The sequence below is a fragment of the Perca fluviatilis genome, chromosome 3 (genome assembly GCF_010015445.1).
Source record: "Perca fluviatilis chromosome 3, GENO_Pfluv_1.0, whole genome shotgun sequence".
In the NCBI taxonomy this organism is placed as follows: domain Eukaryota; kingdom Metazoa; phylum Chordata; class Actinopteri; order Perciformes; family Percidae; genus Perca; species Perca fluviatilis.
Window position 1 is genome coordinate 1,815,779 of NC_053114.1, and position 18,574 is coordinate 1,834,352.

The 18,574-nt window shown below is 42.4% G+C and overlaps 2 protein-coding genes and 1 non-coding gene across 4 annotated transcripts in view; 1 reads left to right on the forward strand and 2 right to left on the reverse strand.

The window, feature by feature from the left end:
* slc7a10a (solute carrier family 7 member 10a) overlaps positions 1 to 2,216 on the forward strand; it is a 28,042-nt gene extending 25,826 nt beyond the window's left edge. The window contains exons 10-11 of the mRNA XM_039795363.1: positions 58 to 235; positions 332 to 2,216. Of these exons, the coding sequence (XP_039651297.1) occupies positions 58 to 235; positions 332 to 432 (279 nt within the window). The 3' untranslated portion in view covers positions 433 to 2,216. The remainder of the gene's footprint in view (positions 1 to 57; positions 236 to 331) is intronic.
* A 436-nt stretch (positions 2,217 to 2,652) lies between these two features.
* On the reverse strand, positions 2,653 to 16,168 carry lrp3 (low density lipoprotein receptor-related protein 3). Of its 2 annotated transcripts, none has more exons than XM_039796022.1 (7): positions 15,948 to 16,168; positions 11,007 to 11,142; positions 10,716 to 10,924; positions 9,447 to 10,063; positions 7,697 to 8,169; positions 7,213 to 7,345; positions 2,653 to 6,653 (listed from the first exon to the last, which is right to left on the reverse strand). In XM_039796022.1, exons 1-7 carry the CDS (start codon positions 16,096 to 16,098, stop codon positions 5,799 to 5,801), a joined length of 2,574 nt encoding a protein of 857 aa, XP_039651956.1. In that variant the 5' UTR covers positions 16,099 to 16,168; the 3' UTR covers positions 2,653 to 5,798. The 2 variants fall into 2 exon arrangements, with proteins under 2 accessions (XP_039651956.1, XP_039651955.1); XM_039796021.1 differs by having other exon boundaries at positions 11,007 to 11,145; positions 15,948 to 16,098.
* A 1,374-nt stretch (positions 16,169 to 17,542) lies between these two features.
* On the reverse strand, positions 17,543 to 17,616 carry trnat-agu. The gene has a single exon. It is a non-coding gene; the product is annotated as a tRNA-Thr (tRNA).
* Between the last annotated feature and the right edge of the window lie 958 nt (positions 17,617 to 18,574).

Below are 18,574 nucleotides of genomic sequence, written 5' to 3' on the forward strand. Positions count from 1 at the left end.
GGCAAAAACAAGAATTGAAAGAATCCTCAGGATTGTGTGTATTTTTGTCCTGTGCAGGTAAGCATGTTGATCCCCATCACCTACTTGATATTCTGGGCTGTGCTGCTGGGCTTCAGTCTGTATTCTGAACCAGTGGTTTGTGGCCTGGGAATGGTCATCATGCTGACTGGAGTCCCTGTATACTTTGTGGGTGTTCAGTGGAAGAACAAACCCAAATGTGTAGACATGCTAGTCGGTGAGTTGGGTACATATACAAAATATATAGAATTTTTTTGTAGAGAATGTTAGCGGTTAGTCCCTGTATTTAAAACTGTTGTCCTTTGCGTTGCAGAAAGAGTCACGTACATGGGCCAGAAGGTGTGTTATGTGGTGTTTCCTCAGGAAGACCCTTCAGAGACTGAACCCCTCACTGCCTCCAAAGCCATTGACTGAGCAGGGCAGTCAACCAGGAATTCCCTTTTTACATCAACACCTGCACTTCCAGTTTTTGCGCTACAATTTGTCACATCGGTCAGTTTGTTGATGGTGAAGAGATGGTTTCGTCCATGTTCTTGAACAGGTGCAGCCTGATTGGGGCTGCGATGAAGCTCCAGTATAAAATAATTGGGTGGTTAGGGCATTAGCTTGTTAAACCCTAAAGCTGCAGAATGTTTTTATTTTTTGGACGGTACTGTTCCTCCATTCTCTTTACCAGTATGCCAAGTTTCCTCATTCATACATATCTTTATCTCATCTTCTCCCTTCTACTCACTCAAAGAACCTCCATCTGTCATCTTATGCTTCACTTCCAGGATATTCTTCTTTTACGACTTTAACAAAATCCTTGAGCTAATGTGCCTTATGAAATGTATATATATTTGTTTAGTGTATTGGTTTGTGCGGGTATTTTGATTGTGTAATAACTTTTTTGAGGTAAATATGCAAGCAGTTTCTGCACTTAGCAATATATCTTTATTACTGCTGCTACCTTCAGCTGTCTTTCACTAATTATTGTCGTGATGTTCACCGTTTGTCAACTGTGGATGAGGATTTTTCTGTCTGTATCTCTGCCTGGCTACAGTATCTGGCCATTCTTTTTACTTTGCAATTCTTTATTATATCACTACCTTTTCCTGAAAGAGACTGTAGGTACCTTCATATTATTATTAGAGAGATTATCTACCCCACACCCATCGTTTCTAGCCACATTTATGGCACAGGAGAGACAAGAGGATGGCGGGAAGTTTGTGGCTGTCAGCTGGATGAAGGGCTGCATCATTACAACACGTCGACAGGCTGTTCTGCTTCCAAAAAATAATCTCATTTTTGGGAATGCCACTGTGAACTCTTTCAAAGTGCCTGACCTGCCAAGACAGTTGTTAGATTCCAGATGTTTTGACCTGATGTTATGATACAGAATCTGAAAAGGTTTATATTTAGGTTTATACAGTGCTTACCATTAACATATTGTCGAATAACATAACCAGAATCCATATTGACAGATAGATGGGTGGCTGGCAGTGGATGTTTACTTGTGCATTGGCCTGCTTCCACTTCCCCAAAAGCACATCATTACTGCAATTAGCCCTTGGCCCACTGACTTACTTTGGTACTATTGACATAATATAGTTGAATTGATTATTGTCCCATTGGCTTACTATGACCTTATGGACTTATTACAGCCCCACTAAAACTTGCCTCCAAATGATTATGGTCAGATTGATGTCCGTACTAGACTTGTGGTACCATTACACAGTATGTTAACTTACTGTGCTCCAGGTGATATGGGTGTTTACAAGTATTTAAGTAATCTCTGATAGCACTTGTCTATCAGCTGTTTATGTTGTACATAAAACGGAACAAGTGAAGGTTTGTGCCAGTGGACTTTTTAACATGATGTAAGCCAGCAGGTTGGAACTTTAATTGAATATACAGTCCTTTTCCAGGCCAGCAGATGCTAGGGATTTTCCCCTGCATCAAATCCACTAAAGAGACTCACACTTTTGAACAACAACAATGTCTGAGTGCCATGTCCAGGCGCTGTTAGCTCAGTTGAGATCTGTATATACTTTGTAAAGAAGAAGAAAAAACTGTTACAAATGCGCCAGGGACTCCTACAAAGATCACATTCCTCAGACATGTTGTGACACGCTTTGTGCACCTCTGTGTTTTGTAAAAGAGTGTGAAGTTGTACAAGAATAACAATGTAATTACTTATTAAATGTAGTTATATCTAAGATGCATCTTTCTTTTTTCATTATACAAGTGTTTGTTGTGTCCTCAATAGCATCCCCTAACTTTTCATCTAGCACCATCGTCAGGTAAAAGATTGTCACCTCAGCTGTACTTTGTGTTTTGTGCTAATTAGTAAAGCATGCTATCACACTGAACTAAGATGGTGAACATGTTAGCAATGTCACTGTGTTAGCATGCTGACATTAGCAGTTAGCTAAAAAGCACTGCTGTATATGCCTGTGAGCACAGCTTCACAGAGTTGCTGGTATGGCTGTAGAATCATTAAAAAGGTGACTAATGAATATTCTGTCAAATTACTGACTAAATATTGTGAATACATTTTGTGAATTAATGGCGAGCCATAAACAGGCAGTATTACTGACAGTAAAAAAACAAAAAAACGATATCTATTAAATGATTTTTCATACACTGAAATCATTCAGTAAATGATAAAGAGCTTGAAGTTTAATAATTGCAGGCACAGCAAAACAATGACTAATCAGCAGAAGGCTGTACAGGGTTTTGATCAGCAAACCCCATAATGGCATGGTGGCATTTCTCTTTCAGCACAAAATATACAAATATAGTTTTTTAAATAAGAGAAATGCTCTTCAGCCTTTGACGTGGAAGAAGCTTCAACATCAAACAGCAAGGACAGGGTATGCCATTATCAGACTACCTCTTCAGTAGCACTTTACTTTCCAGTGGCCTGGATCCAGTGTATTTACCTATGTGTTATCCCATTAAAAATCCCACTTATCACTCAGTTTAAAAGATCTTGAAGTGGCTTCTGCCCAGCAGTTAATCACAATTTAAACAAACCAGTATAACCCAGGATACAGAACAGAAACTCCTGATCTTGGCTGACAGATAATTAAACATCACCTTAGCAGTCAATGTGACAATCTCTCTTTACATTTCAAATGTAATATGTTACCACATCATTCTCTAGAATTGGTTGGCTGCAGTCTGAAAACTATCAAAGCAATGGATTTCATCGAGACTTTAACAGATTATCATTTAAATAAACAGGTAAATACACTGGAATAAGGTTATTGAAAATCTCATTTTTATTTTTCCTAACTCCCCTGCTATAATAATCCCAGAGATTCCTGATGCAGTAGTGCACTATAACTCCAGAACAGTTGGTTGCACCAATCCCATGTCATATAATTAAAGATGCATCCAGACACAGATATATCTAATCTCTTCCAACGTGGATACCACAACTGTGGGCCGTGAAACTGTCCGTGATATTTACAACAGCAAGGAAAAAACATTAAGGCATTTTAACACACTTCTGTACACCATAAAGCAAGTAAGGACATACATTCTGCAGATATGGGATTGTTTTTTTAAACTAATTAACTAAAGTCAAATGCAGACGGGCAGGCTTTCAACTTAAATAAGGTAGGAAAAAAAGAGCACAAAATGTGTAAAGCTGGGAATGAGTAAACTGATTTGAAATGGAAATGCATCAAATCATTAGGCAGGAATTACTTGTGGACACATCTCTAATGGCACATAACATGTAGCAGCTGTTTATGACAAAACTTCTATAAGAAGGAAGCACATGAGGATAGCAGCATGACGCATTCAGCTCACTTAAAGGAAGAACAACAGAAACCTGACACTGCAGCTAAAAATCAACCAGCGTTCCTCATACTCTCCCTACTTACACAGGATATCTCTTTTCTGTCCAGTATCATATCCTGCAGTAAAAGAGGTTAAACAATGAAAATGATACATTCTTTAGAGGTCCACCAGCAATTAGGGAGCTTTACAAAAAACATCATAGACACAGGTGCTCAGTTTCACTCAAGTTCAATAAAGAGAGATAAATATAAAGTAGGACTTGTTCAGGTCCCCACTGAAGACTGCAGAAAAATAGAGGCCTTTGTTTCAACAACCTGTCATAGAAAATCCCACAGCATAGATATGAATTTCGAGTGGAATAAACCAGCAGTCCAGGGGTCTGCAGTGACCAGTGTGCAGTCAGCAGTACAGCACAGGTACCGCTGGGATGAACAGTACTCCACAAACAATCAATATTCTGAAGTGAAGCCTCTCTTCCCGACAATCCCTCGACATTTACAAAAAGTCTTCACTGCACTGAATAGAAATCAGAGCAGACACAGTCACGTTCATTCAAGTCAGGAAAGGCTTCCTTAAGAGGACAGTTTGGGTTTGATTTGAGGAGGACTAAGGGCTGAGCAGAGTTACAGGCTTTATACTTGGACACACTACTTCAGTCTCCATCCAAGTTTGGCTTTTTAAAACTGATGATATATCAAGTTAAAAATGGTGAATTGAAAAATCCACTTGATACAACTTCTTTAGCATAATGAAAAACTTCATGTTTAAAAGGGGCCATTGAAGAAGAAAAGCATAGGTAACGTATATTTTGAATAAATACTGACAAAGGCTTGGCATGATTGAACCGCTGAATGATTCAGTGACACTGCACTGTTAAAGGAATGGCTTGACTTTTTGGGAGAAAATTTGGCTAAGAGTTAGAGGAGAACATTAATACCACTCCCATATTCCACATCCTTATAAATAAGACTACAGCCAGCAGACCTGCCCACCAGCACCTTTGAAGCGTACTCGCTACCTTCAGACAGAGCCTGTTTCCAGTCTTTGTGCTAAGCTTGGCTAAACTAACTGGCTGCCGAGTGTAGCCTTATATTTTACAGACAGATATGAGATTGGTATCAATCTTCCAATCTAACCCTCCACCAGAAAGCAAATGAGTGTATTCCCCAAAATGTCAAACGTTTGTGGTTCAAAGGTGTGTAAAAAGGTAGGTCTGGTGTTATTTTATACTTTTCTTATTGTCAACAAGTCCCATGAAAACACCAAAACCAACAATGTATTAATCGTCAATGTATTACCCCGATGCCTGACATATTGTAACTTATTCCTCTGCGCCATAGAGCTCCATTATTGTCCAAAAACTACTAAAAAGACATCACTGACCAACCCACAACTGGACCTGTCTGGTTTTTAACTAGACCTGTCTCCCCCCCCTCCCCCAGACTAGAGTATCATTAATCAGGTAAATTAATATGTGATCACTTAACAGGCTTTTATGGTTCACAGTATAGCGGTGCATAATGGCTCTGGGTAACGACACAAAGGCTGCTTTGGCGTTGTAAGATCATGTTGCCAATATTGTATTGGTACTGGTGGCCAAAGGGTTAGATTTTCTGGAACAGGCTCATGATGAGTTTATGTCCAAACACGTTAAACAGGGTGTCTGTTTGCATTTAACTGTGGGGGTCAACATTTAGCTCCTGTTTGACAAAGAGTTTTACTGTATTATACAGACCATAAGCACTGCCAACGCTGGTTTTAATTGCATATGCATCATTTTGTGCATATGCAGATGTGTATGCACTCAAAGTGTTGAATGGAACTAATGATATACTGTATGTACTTCCTCCTTGTGGTGGGCTAAGGTACGGGTCTCACCTCTGGATGTGGTCGGGACATATTTAAAGGACACTTTAACGGACAGAGCAGATATTGCTGACACCAGGTCTCAACAGAGTGAGGGGAAGGAGAGTATCTTCCTAAACTCTTCAGCATGGCGTTGTCTCCCTCCCTGAATCTCCCCCCTCATCACTGAAGGTCCTGCTGAACCTGCAGAGCCTGCTCTTTCCCTCCCTCCTCCTCTCATCCCTGCTTCTTATTTCTCTGCTTGGCACTTCCACGGTAAAGTGGCTGTTTCTGTCCTCTGCTTTCACAGAAGAAGACAAGGGCTCGAGAGGTGAAGTCCCCTCCAGCCCCTGGGAGTGAGGGTGGGTTGGGGCTGTCTGGGAGCTGCTGGGAAGCACAGGGGGTGAGATGGGGGACAAGGGCCCCAAGGGGGAGTAACGTCTCAAGGAAACACCCTTTAGGTTAACAGCGAGCTCCAGGACTAGTTTCCTAGATGCCCGGGTGTGGCAAGGGGGCACAGAGGCTTCCTGGGCTGAAGGGTCACTCTGAACAGGGGTGGGGGGCTCAGACTGTGGAGCCCTACTGCTTCCCCTGCTGACAGGTGAGAGTTCCTCCTCCTCTGGACTGTCCACTGACTGCGATGAGAGAGGGGATGCAGGGCTCTCTGGCGTGCATGACTGCAGGTCCATGGTGGCTGAGCAGCAGGAACCAGGCATACCCATTACATCAGCGTCATCCCGCAGCCCAGCTCCAGACCTGGCCCTTGTCAGGGTCCCCTGCACACCCACAGTTCGGTAGCTGTGGAGCCCCAATGTGATCTGTGTGGGTCCAGGGGAGTCGAGCAGCGGGGCGTGGCCTCTGGTTCGCCCCGCACTGTGAAACAGCCGGGTCCACAGCTGCCCGAGACGCCGACGAGAGGAGGAGGTGGTGGAGCGCCGTGTCGAGTGGCGTCTGATCTGTCTGCGCATCGCCAACCGCAGGTTCTGCAACACGGAGGCCTGGAGGAGGGGACGGGCAGACAGAGAGGAAGACACAGAGAAACGATAATTCTGTTTCTATAGAACTATCAAGTAGATAGCAAGCAAAGCAAACAAGATATAATGTGTTCATTTGTGATCTTTAGATGTGCTCGCAGGCAGATCTTGTTACCGTATCAGCCAGTATTTTAAGTTAAATGGCTACGGGCTTGATATTTACCGTGAAGATATCAGAATGGCACTGATATCTGACTCCCAACAAGAAAGAAGCTCATTTCCCAAAATGTTATTACTTTGAGTAAATAACAAAATGAGGCACGAGATAGTAATAATGGAAACACATTTTACAATAGCTTTTGCTTCAATGTACATGTACCTTTGGTCATTAAAAGACAGGAATGTCAGTGTTTGCTGAAACAGAAATTGAATTCAAAAAGAGATAGTGACTGCTGTTGTCTGTGGCAGGACTGCACTACCGCTGCTGGCTACCAAAACGTGCAAACGTGAGTTGGTCACATCAGTATGCTCAAATCCTGAGTTTCAGAGGCCCACAATGTACTACTGTGGGTAAATGCACTACCTGGGTGGGGTTGTAGACTGGGAAATCCTCCACCGGGGGGATGAGACCCTGGGCGATTAACTGACCATACGAAGGGGGAGCTTCTCTTTGAACAAACTCGGCCTCCATGCGAGTCATCTGAGTCTCAAAAGCTCTTCAAGGGAGAGAGAAAGAGAAGAAGGAAGAGACAGCAGGACAGAAGAAAGGAGAAAGAATTGAAGAGACTGATTAGGAAAACATCTTAAGAAACCTTGTTAGAAAAACACTCAGCCGAGTGGGTGGCATCTGCACCACCAACAGCACTAAGATGCACTAACAAACTCTGTGGACTGACCTAGGAGAAAAAACTTGTTGCTGTGGTGATTTGATTTATTCTGAAACAAAGCACTGAATAAATCAAAAGGGATGCAGACAAACAGGTAGATAACATGCAAAAGTGATGTAAGAAGGGGGGGGCAGTAATACATGCTGGATATAGAAATAGACTGAGGCGTAGTGTCCCCACCTGTACTCTCTGTTCCTGAGGGAGTGGAGTTTGAGGGCACAGCCGAGGGCAATGACTAGCAGGAGACTACAGACCAGACTGCCGATCAGGGCGGCCGTGATCACTTTCCTGGGCACCGCTGCCAGGCAGTCCCTCTCATCGCTCCCGTCTAAGCAGTCCTCCTGGCCGTCACAACGCCACGTCTCAAAGATGCACAGGTTAGTCCCACAGTGGAAGTTTCCAGGTTGGCAGTCGTAGCAGTTCTTCTCGTCCGACCCATCCGGGCACCTCTTCTGGTTGTTGCAGCGCTCAGAGGCCGGGTAGCACACTCCAGGACCGCCCTCGCAGGGGAACTCCCCGCCCGGGCACGTCGGGCAGGCCTCCTCGTCGCGGCCCGATGGGCAGTGCCAGTAGCCGTCGCAGCGCTGGCGTTCAGAGTAGCAGCCCTGATCGCTGCCGCAGGGACGCTCGCCGGGAAAACAGTACCCTTTGACCTGGGAGGGCGGAGGAGAAATACATCACTGTCTAGACACTGAGGGGACGACTTGATCTCTACTTGATAAACATTGATCCCTGCAACAACAGAACGGCTGCTCTATATTCCAACTATACTACTAACCACAAAAGTGTTGAATCTTAAACGCAGACAGAAATGGTGAAAGGAACTCAAAAGAAGACGTCGATAATGAAAATGAAAGCTCAGATGGGCCGATCAGGAATCTTCTCCTTATGAGGTCATAAGGAGAAAGGTTACCTCCCCTTTCTCTGCTTTGCCCGCCCAGAGAATTTGGCCCACCCATGAGAGAGAGACATCATGGCTTTCAAATGAGAAAAGTGGCAGTTGGTCAAGGCCACACCCCCACCCTCCACCTTGCCCCCCCCCCTCTCTCATCCTAAATAACATTTAAAGCTAAAGAAGAAATGGCACATCCTAAGGAAAGCTCATTGTGGGACTGGCTCTAGTGGCTGGAATTCTGCACTAAGGCTGAATTTCGGGAAAGAGACTTCAGATACAGTATTAGGGGACCACTAAGGTCTATATAAAAGAGACTTCAGATACAGTATTAGGGGACCACTAAGGCCTATATAAAAGAGACTTCAGATACAGTATTAGGGGACCATTAAGGCCTATATAAAAGAGACTTCAGATACAGTATTAGGGGACCACTAAGGCCTATATAAAAGAGACTTCAGATACAGTATTAGGGGACCACTAAGGTCTATATAAAAGAGACTTCAGATACAGTATTAGGGGACCACTAAGGCCTATATAAAAGAGACTTCAGATACAGTATTAGGGGACCACTAAGGCCTATATAAAAGAGACTTCAGATACAGTATTAGGGGACCACTAAGGACTATATAAAAGAGACTTCAGATACAGTATTAGGGGACCACTAAGGTCTATATAAAAGAGACTTCAGATACAGTATTAGGGGACCACTAAGGTCTATATAAAAGAGACTTCAGATACAGTATTAGGGGACCACTAAGGCCTATATAAAAGAGACTTCAGATACAGTATTAGGGGACCACTAAGGTCTATATAAAAGAGACTTCAGATACAGTATTAGGGGACCACTAAGGTCTATATAAAAGAGACTTCAGATACAGTATTAGGGGACCACTAAGGCCTATATAAAAGCATCCAAAGAGCAACATGCCATGGGACCTTTAAATGTAAGTTATGGAGATGAATGAAGTGTATAAATCTGGAGAAAGTGGAAGAAGTTTTATGAAAACAGGATGCAGTATTCCCAGTTTGCAGTACCTGGTATGTGGCGTTGAAGCCATGTCCAGGGCTGTGAGGCTGGGCCATGTACAAAACACTCATCTGTCCCCGACTGGACTCCAGCAGAGCCGGGCGCCTGTTGTTATGATACGACAACACCTGTAAGAGGTGCTCTGCATGCTGGAGCAGGCCATCGTAGACATGCAGCGAGTCTCCGGGCGCCAGCTGTAGGTCCAGCTGCAGCACGATGGGCTTGGGGTCCTGAGTGTCCAGCGACCACGAACACCTCAGCTCCGCCACAGCAGTCCTGTTAGCCCGGAAAAAATCTGGGGAAGCAAAGGAGCCGTAGAAGTTCCCCAGATGTTTGCCACAGGTTGTGTCGGGGCAAGCCAGCTCATCGGTGCCATCGGGACAGTCCCGGGCTCCGTTGCAGCGCAGGGCTGCAGGCAGACAGCGGGTGGACTGGGCCTCAGTGCACGGGAGGGAGCCGAAGGGGCAGGGGCCAGGCCGGGCCTCAGTGGGAGGGGGGGAGCAGCTGCGTTCGTCTGTGGCATCGCCACATTCATCCTGACCGTTGCACTTCCAGGAGCGAGGAAGACACTTCCCATTCCCACACAGGAACTCATCTGACTGACAGCTGCTCTGACCCAGGTGACCTACAGGGAAGAGGAAGTGACAGAGTGCAACGCCAGCTACTAACACTCAGGAAGATTCACACAGAACGTAACACAAACTGACATGTTAGCATTTAGCTGAGTGAAACAACAGAATGCTTTTTGAATCCACACACACAAGCAATAGCCATCTCCATCATAAACAGAGGCACTTCATTATGACTACTATAAAGGCCAATCACTGCCTGGCAGCTAGTTCCCCCTTGTTAATTTGAGTACTCTTTGTCTGAGTTCATATAAATCCTGATCCGGCGTCCCAGGCCTCAGTCGTAATTTGCTGGGCCATGCTGAAAGCCACTTTAGAGTTTTGTGAAAACAGCATTTTTTTTTTTTATTAAAGAAATTAGGAACAATTTGTGTATAATGATACAGCTGAGTACCCCAAGTACTGTGTGTTTTTACTCTAGTGGGCACAAAATACAGCAAGTTTCTTGTTACAAATTACAAATATGTGCTAATCAAATGTATCAAAAATAATGTACAAAATACTGGATAGTTTCATCTTTACTGACAATTTCATTATTTATATTTCAAATTGTGTACATTTTACATATTCTAAAATTACAAATTTATATTCACTCAGGTTAAGGACTGAACAAAAGCTAACCTTAATATCCTCCCTCGTCCAGCTTACCTCTGATGTAGGACAGGCGAAAGCCCTGGGCTTGCCCCAAGCTGTTGGCCTGAGAGTGGAAATAGAGCCAAACACGCCCCCTGGTGGAGATGAAGGGTGGCGGCACCATGGAGCCACACAGCCTGGATTCCCCCCCATTCCTCGTTGGTGTCAGCAGGAGCCAGTCTCCCAAACAATTCCCTGACTCCGCTACGTCAAAGTTACGGAAACTAGAGCAGAGGATTGATGGTTTCAGGTGCTTACTCCACAACGAATGTCGTGTGTGTATGCTGAATGTGTGAGTGATTGTACCTGATGGTAAGGACCTCTCCCTGAGCGCCCTGGATATGCCAGCTGCAGTTGACACCAGGGGGGTAGTTTAAAGGCCACGAGGGGCTGTAGATCACACCCCTCCGCTCAGTATGGACTTCCACTCGCTCACTGCAGCCTGCTGGGGGACACGGAGACAGAGGGAGATTGGAACACACACACATTAGTGAGGTCGGTCTCAGTCTGCAATCCTTTTGTGGATGTTTATGTGTTACCAACAATAAACTGACCTGGAAGATTAAAAGTATTATTATTTTATACTGTTAGGTCTTCATGAATAATATAAAATAATATAATCCCATTAAAAGACAAAAAAAAAACAATGTGTGAGTCCATCTCTTAATATTAGTTGCCTTTTCCCTAATTAATATGTAAATTTGGTACTCACAAATATATATATTTGAATTTTTTTTTAATAATTTGCTTAAAGGTCCCATGACATGGTGCTGACAAGGTGGAGAGTGGGGGGTGTGGCCTTGACCAAATGCCACTTTGCTCGTTTGAAAGCCATGATGTCTCTCTCTCTCTCTCATGGGTGGGCCAAATTCTCTGGGCGGGCAAAGCAGAGAAAGGGGAGGTAACCTTGCTCCTTATGACCTCATAAGGAGAAGATTCCTGATTGGTCCATCTGAGCTTTCATTTTCTCAAAGGCAGAGCAGGATAACCAGGGCTCAGTTTACACCTATCACCATTTCTAGCCACTGGGGGACCATAGGCAGGCTGGGGGAACTAATATTAATGTTAATAAACCTCATAAAGTGACATTCTCATGCCATGGGACCTTTAAACAGCTGGGCACTTCAGTTTTTGGCAATCATGACATCCAACGATTAAATAGTGTGTTTGTTGGGCACTTTTTTCAGCTGCAGATTGATACCGATTTTGTTGCTAGTGAGTATTTCTAGCTGTAATACTCCCAGTGCAAATGTGTCTCATGATGTGTTTCTAAGTTTGTGGACAACACTAGAGCTCCATGGCACAGAGGAATAGTAAGATATATCAGGCTTTACGGTAGCTACACAGAAAATACTTGTTACTAGGATCAATTCATCGCTGCTTTTGTTCTTTTCAAGGGATTTGTTAACAATAAGAGGCTATAGAAAATCACCACACTGTATATATATATATATATATATATATATATATATATATATATATATATATATATATATATATATATATATATATATATCTCAATTCTGTGACCTTTCTCTTACAGAGCATTTTATGTAACCATAAGACATCCTTATCATCTTAATGTCCTAAGAGGGAAACTACCCCACTTTTCACAGGAGAGATAGGGTCTGTTCCTTTATTCATGATCAACTAAGAATTATGCATGCTCAGCAGGATCCATACTGCTACTGCCAGAATACCCAAAAAACACACACACACATCACTCACTCACATTAGTTCCTTTATTCAAACTCCTGCGCAGAATTTGTCATGACCTTAGCATACCTGGAATAGTGATGCATTAAAGGATGTTACCACATTTCTGCTGCATTCTACAAAAATGTATACTGTTTAATTAGATTCTCATCTATTGACTTGGATCGGTGCAAAAATCTTAAAACAATTCATTCGACAAGACAAATGACCTTATTGCCTTTCAGGGGAGCTCTGTGCTGATCACATGGGGGCTAAAAGAGAAGCAGCAGCAGTCAAACTGGCAGCCAAGGCAACAGCATCGCCGGCTGCCATCGCACCATTGCTCCAGGGAACAACATGCAGTGTGAGGGGGCCGAGAGGAGCTCTTGGAATAAGACACAAACCTCTATGGAGTGCAGGCAAAGGCTGCTACTGTTTATAATAATAATACTTTCTGAAGAGTTTGTCTCACAGTTGTTTTAAAACAGGAACTGATGCCACAGGAGAGTGATGAATAAGTTAAATTGTGACGTAAATGATACATCATCAGTGGGGAGGATTTCATTCCTTTCTTTTTTGCTGAGAACAAGAATATGAAGCTGCTATGTTAAATCATCTCATTACTGATCAATGCCACAGTCGGAATGGCACATGCGCAAAAAGAAGCTGTCAAACAAGCCTCTTAATTGACCAGTACCACCGAGACAGAACATTGGCTGAACTGCTTAACAAATGATTAGTCAACATCATCACACAGCAGAGAATCTGCTCAGTATTGCTGATGGTGTGCGTCTGTTTCAGGCTTTTCTTGATGAATCAGTTAAATCAGCAGAGTGAAACAAGCTCAGTGATGGATATCAACTACCCGGACAAAGCTACCTTAGCGCATGCACACACGCACGCACGCACGCACGCACGCACGCACGCACGCGATACACACGCACACACGCACACACACACACACACACACACACACGCACACACGCACACACGCACACACACACACACACACACACACACACACGCACACACACGCACACACGCACACACACACACACACACACACAAAACTGAACCACGTAGCCTAATCTGTAGAGTAGAGCTGCATAATGTTGCTGTTCGTGCAACGAGTTTTCGATCACAGTTTTGACTGTTTTTCACAACAGCAATGCTAAAAAATACAAGCTATATATTTGTATGATTATCAATATATGTATTGACCATTCTGTATGATTGATTTCTGCTGCAGTTTCCTCTGTCTTCTAAGTCAAAGGTTGCCGAAATAACCTGATAGTGGCAGGCTGGAGATGTCAGCACGGGGTAAATCTTCAGAGTGTTCTCAAATGTGGCGTTCACTGGTGTTTAGTTTTATCTTCAGGTTTATATGTAGCATCAGAGGCCAAATAGGGTTTATAGAGCTTCTGTTTTTTGTTTCTAGCAAACCTGAGCTTAAATTCATATCGTTTTAACTTTGTCGTACCTTGCTGCTGATCTGTCAACTGTTTCAAATCGGATCACAGCAACAGTTACTGTAGAGAAAAGGAAATTGCAGTTTCTCTACCCATAGTAATGACCAGAATGCAGCTACGAGGCAGTAGTAGGCCTAGACGTTTTGAAGACTGGGTGCAACTCCAGCTTTTTTTCTTAACTGAAGATTGGTCTTTGCTCTTATGATGTGCTGCTAATTTGTTTGGTATTTTCAACCAGAAACCTGATCCAATAAGTTGCATTGTTTATATTGTATCAATCAATGGTGGAAGTACAGAAGTACCACAAATTGTTAATGCTGATGCATCACTGCATCATACCTCGTGTTTTTTAGGTAAAATCTTAAAACTCAAAAGCAACTAGAAATAAATAGCTTTTAATGAATTGTAATAGAAGTATAAAGTAACAACTAGAAAAAAACTCAAGTTACTTACAAGAACCTCAAAATGGTACTTAAGTATAGTACGCTAAGTAAATGTACCTGGTTCCATTCCAGCACTGATATCAGTACAGAGGACCTGGGGGAGGAACAGGTGGAGGGTGGATGTGTTGCAGTATTAATCCCTTCAACTTTTCATCTGTGTTGTTTGCAAAAACAAAATGTAATATCTAAGCTCTACAACTGGTTAGAATGCTGTGTGTGGGTGTGTGTGTGTGTGTGTGTGTGAGGAAGAGAGATAGAGAGAGACAGGCTGTGTCAGCGACACAGACAGGTGGAGACAGAGCAACACTTCATGCTACAATGCACGTGTAAAGAAATCAATTAAAATGAAGTGTAAACTCACCGATTTTAATATACTCTCTGACCAGACTAAAACACAACATCTACTTGAAGAAAATAGTGTCACCGTCATAGAAGAAGCGAGACATGTGAGTGCATGTCACAGCCTGAGAGACAACAACACAACAACACAACACATCTCAAACTCATCTCCTCACAGCTCCCTCTTACCTGCTCCTTTACTCCTCCACTTGATGGGTTTTTCTTTTCTTTCTCTTCTTACGTTTGACATTTGATACTTACCTATGATTTTATGTTAATGTGTATTTTTTCCTACGATTTTCTAATTCTTTTAATGTATTTATTGATTATTGTTTACGCAATGAATTGTATGTATTTTCTTATTATGGAATTGTATAGTCCTTGACACTTTGGCAATGTTGTTTTCCTGACATTCATGCCAATGAAGCATTTTTGAATTTTAATTTGAGAGAGAGAGAGAGAGAGAGAAAGAGAGAGAGAGAGAAAGAGAGAGAGACTTGTACGGTGTGTGTTAAAAGGTGTCAAAACTACTGTAAAAGTACTGACAGTGTTTGGGATAGTGTGTTTGATGGGGTGGTGTGTGTGTGACAATCCCCCTCACACACACACACCTCTAAACATGTGAACCAGTTTGATCCCCGTCTCTCGGTGTGGCAGCCTTCTTTATTTCAGCATATGATAAGAGACAGAGAGAGAGAGAGAGAGAGAGAGAGAGAGAGAGAGAGAGAGAAGAGATAGACACAGGAGGATGTGGGGGGGTGGCTGGCTGCAGACAAGCAGTGATGTAATGCTGATAGCAGCATCACATTTGTGAAAGAGCATCCATGTTTCCACACTAACCCTGATCATTTACCCACCGCAGATCGATACCCCCGCAGGTTTCTGCAGAAAACGATAGCCTCATCTTCTCACTCCATCCGATCACAACAGTGAACACACACTACGGTCTTCATCTATCATCCTGCATCACTTGAGCAAAGTGATGCAGGACTCCGAATAACGTCCCCTCTTCTATCCGGGTGTGAACATCGGCTTTAAAGGAGTGCTCTGCTGTGATAGTGATGTAATGACGTTAGAAGCTTTATTAACTACGAGACCTCCAATGATGATAAACAGGCCATAATAATAACCACTAACAAACCAAATCTAGCCTACTCACTGAATTTGCTTGGTAATTTGAATGTCTTGGATGCAACTAGATATTTCCAGTTGGATTAACAGCACAGATCAATCAAATATGTAATACATATTTCCATCTAAACATAACAGCAGTGTAGCCCAGATGCATTGTTGTTCCTCACCTGCACAGAGCAGAGCCGAGCGGAGCCAGAGCAGCGCCAGCAGCAGCCCCGTCAGTCCCATGGTCCAGCGGGGACTTGGTGCTCTTATCTCGGACACAATGTCCACGGGCTGCTCGACATCTGTGTCCTTCAGCAGAGTGCGCTCCCGCATCTGTTTTCAGCTCAGACACACCAAAAGGTCCTCACTGTGGAAATGCATTGTATCCTTTGCAACGGTAGCAAAATACGTCAAGGTAGTTACGGCAAACCACACGATTCCCTGTTCAACGTCTTCAAAATAAAAGCCACATGCCATTTAATCATTCATTTGTAGGAATTCGAGAAACACCAAACTTTTACAATAGACAGTTGCGGCTCTAGACCATTTCAAATGGAGGGTCCAGGCTGGGGCCACATGCGATTTTAGAGGTACCAAATATATTAAGCCCAAGTGTTACTTACCACCACCCCTCTAGGTTTTGTTCTACAGAAGACTAACATACCATAAAATAATAAACACAAGAATCTTCAATTAGTGTAAACCTACATTTTATGCATCACTGCACATGAATAATATCTCCTCTTTGGGTATAAAGGTGGGGTAATGAATGTATGAAAAATATTTGCCCCAGTTGGGGGAGGGATCGAGGCTTAATACTGGCCACCCTGTACCTGCTTTGCACATGGTAAGAGATCAATTTAGTTGTTTTTTTTGTTGTTGATCAGTGTGAAAAATAAATAAAATATATATATATATATATATATATATATATATATATATATATATATATATTAATAGCATCTCATCATATATCAATACAAAGGCAAAAAATAATACATATAAGCATTAAAATGAAAGGTGAAAAAATAAAAGGAAATTAGATAGAATTATATTTTTGATTATATTCATGTTTGTTATCAAACACAGAGATGGACAAAAGGCTAATCACACTGCACACTCAACTGATGGCTGTACAATTGTAAAAGTTAAATATCTCAGTTATAGGATGTGGTCTTAAGGTTTTTAAAGCTTTAAGTTATAAAGCAATGCATGGTGCATGGCGTATAACGGTGATGTGTGTTTTTTAAGACTAAACATCAGGTTTTCCAGGTCTTATTTTGAAGGCATAACAATCTAATTTCCGCTCTTCGGTGGCCCACTCTGTGTTCAACTTGCCGCATCTAACAGGACAAAGTGGTCTTCATTATTCTTTGTTTATATGTCTTCTTTCCTCCTCACCCCCAGATTGAATGTAACAACGGTAGTCATCGTCCTGAGGTATAACTTTCACCATGAACTGCGTTTGCTTGTTGAAATGAAGAGTAGATCCGAGATACGTTTGCTACATCATTTTCTTCACCCTGTCCCCCGGATTGTTGGTTCAGTCGGCCGTTTCACTGTCACCCCCGTGTGGCCAGATGGGTGTACTACAAACCCCTCTGACAAAGCGAGTAGTACATTTACATTAAATTTAGGAATTTCCCCAGACGCCACAGAACGTGTTTCTAGAGAGAAAACAGAAAGTACCTGAACCTACTGTAGTTTATAGAGATATTAGTAAGTGTTGAACAACGAATGAAAGAAGTACCTGGGCAGTGACGAGAAGCAGAGTAAAAGGCACCGCTGGGATTCGAACCCAGGATCTCCTGTTTACTAGACAGGCGCTTTAACCAACTAAGCCACGGCGCCGATGCTAACGACGGGAGAAATGGGCGTTTATGAAAGCACTTCAGCAGGTAATGACGATATATTTTTAGCTACGGAACTCCCAGGTGTCTCTCGAAACAGCGTTTAAAGACTCACTGCCATTGATTGAAATAATGGTAGTAATATATATGGGGGGTGCCGGGGTGGGAACTGGAAGATTGCTAATTACACGTAAATAACATGGCATGGATACTGATAACATTAACGTGCCACATGCAAGTCAAAACGTTGACTCACGAAGGGTTTAAAAAATACCAACCCTAGCTTATTTCTCCTGCCTTTTATGGTGCCCAGCCCATTTTTGCTCTTAGGCATAAAAGGTATCATTCCTAATTTCAGGAGTTAGTGGTATAGTCCTTCATCACAGCACTGCGGAGGGGGTCTGGCAATGCGAGACTAATGCTATAGTAGTATAGTTGGGGGTTTAATTAGTAGTTGAATTGTTAAAAACGTAATCTTTCTTATTTTCATAATAGAGTGTAGGACTTCATTTTTATTTTATCAATGGCAGCCTAGCTGGTTGACTTATTGAATAACGTTGGCATTGTTGTTACTCTAGCTATACATCCATGGAACAAACATGGCTACATGTGGTTGCAGTTTCATTAAAAAGTGGCATTATGAAATAAAATTTTACATGAAATGCGCAATCTGGAAAATTGCCATAATAAAAATAACACTCTTGAAAAAAAAATTATTTCATAATATTTTATATATTTTTTATTCATTTAATGTTGGAAGATTTTGAAATAAAGCATGTACTGTAGAATATGTAATGTTATCTTCATCTCATGACTTGTTCACTCAAAAAAATGTTATTTTACTTTTTCATCCATGAAATTTGATACAATTCATTAAATATCTAAAATATTTGTCCTGTATCATAACCTTTAGTCTTCTGATTTAGCACATTTTTGTGAAAAACGTTTGAGGTTTAAAA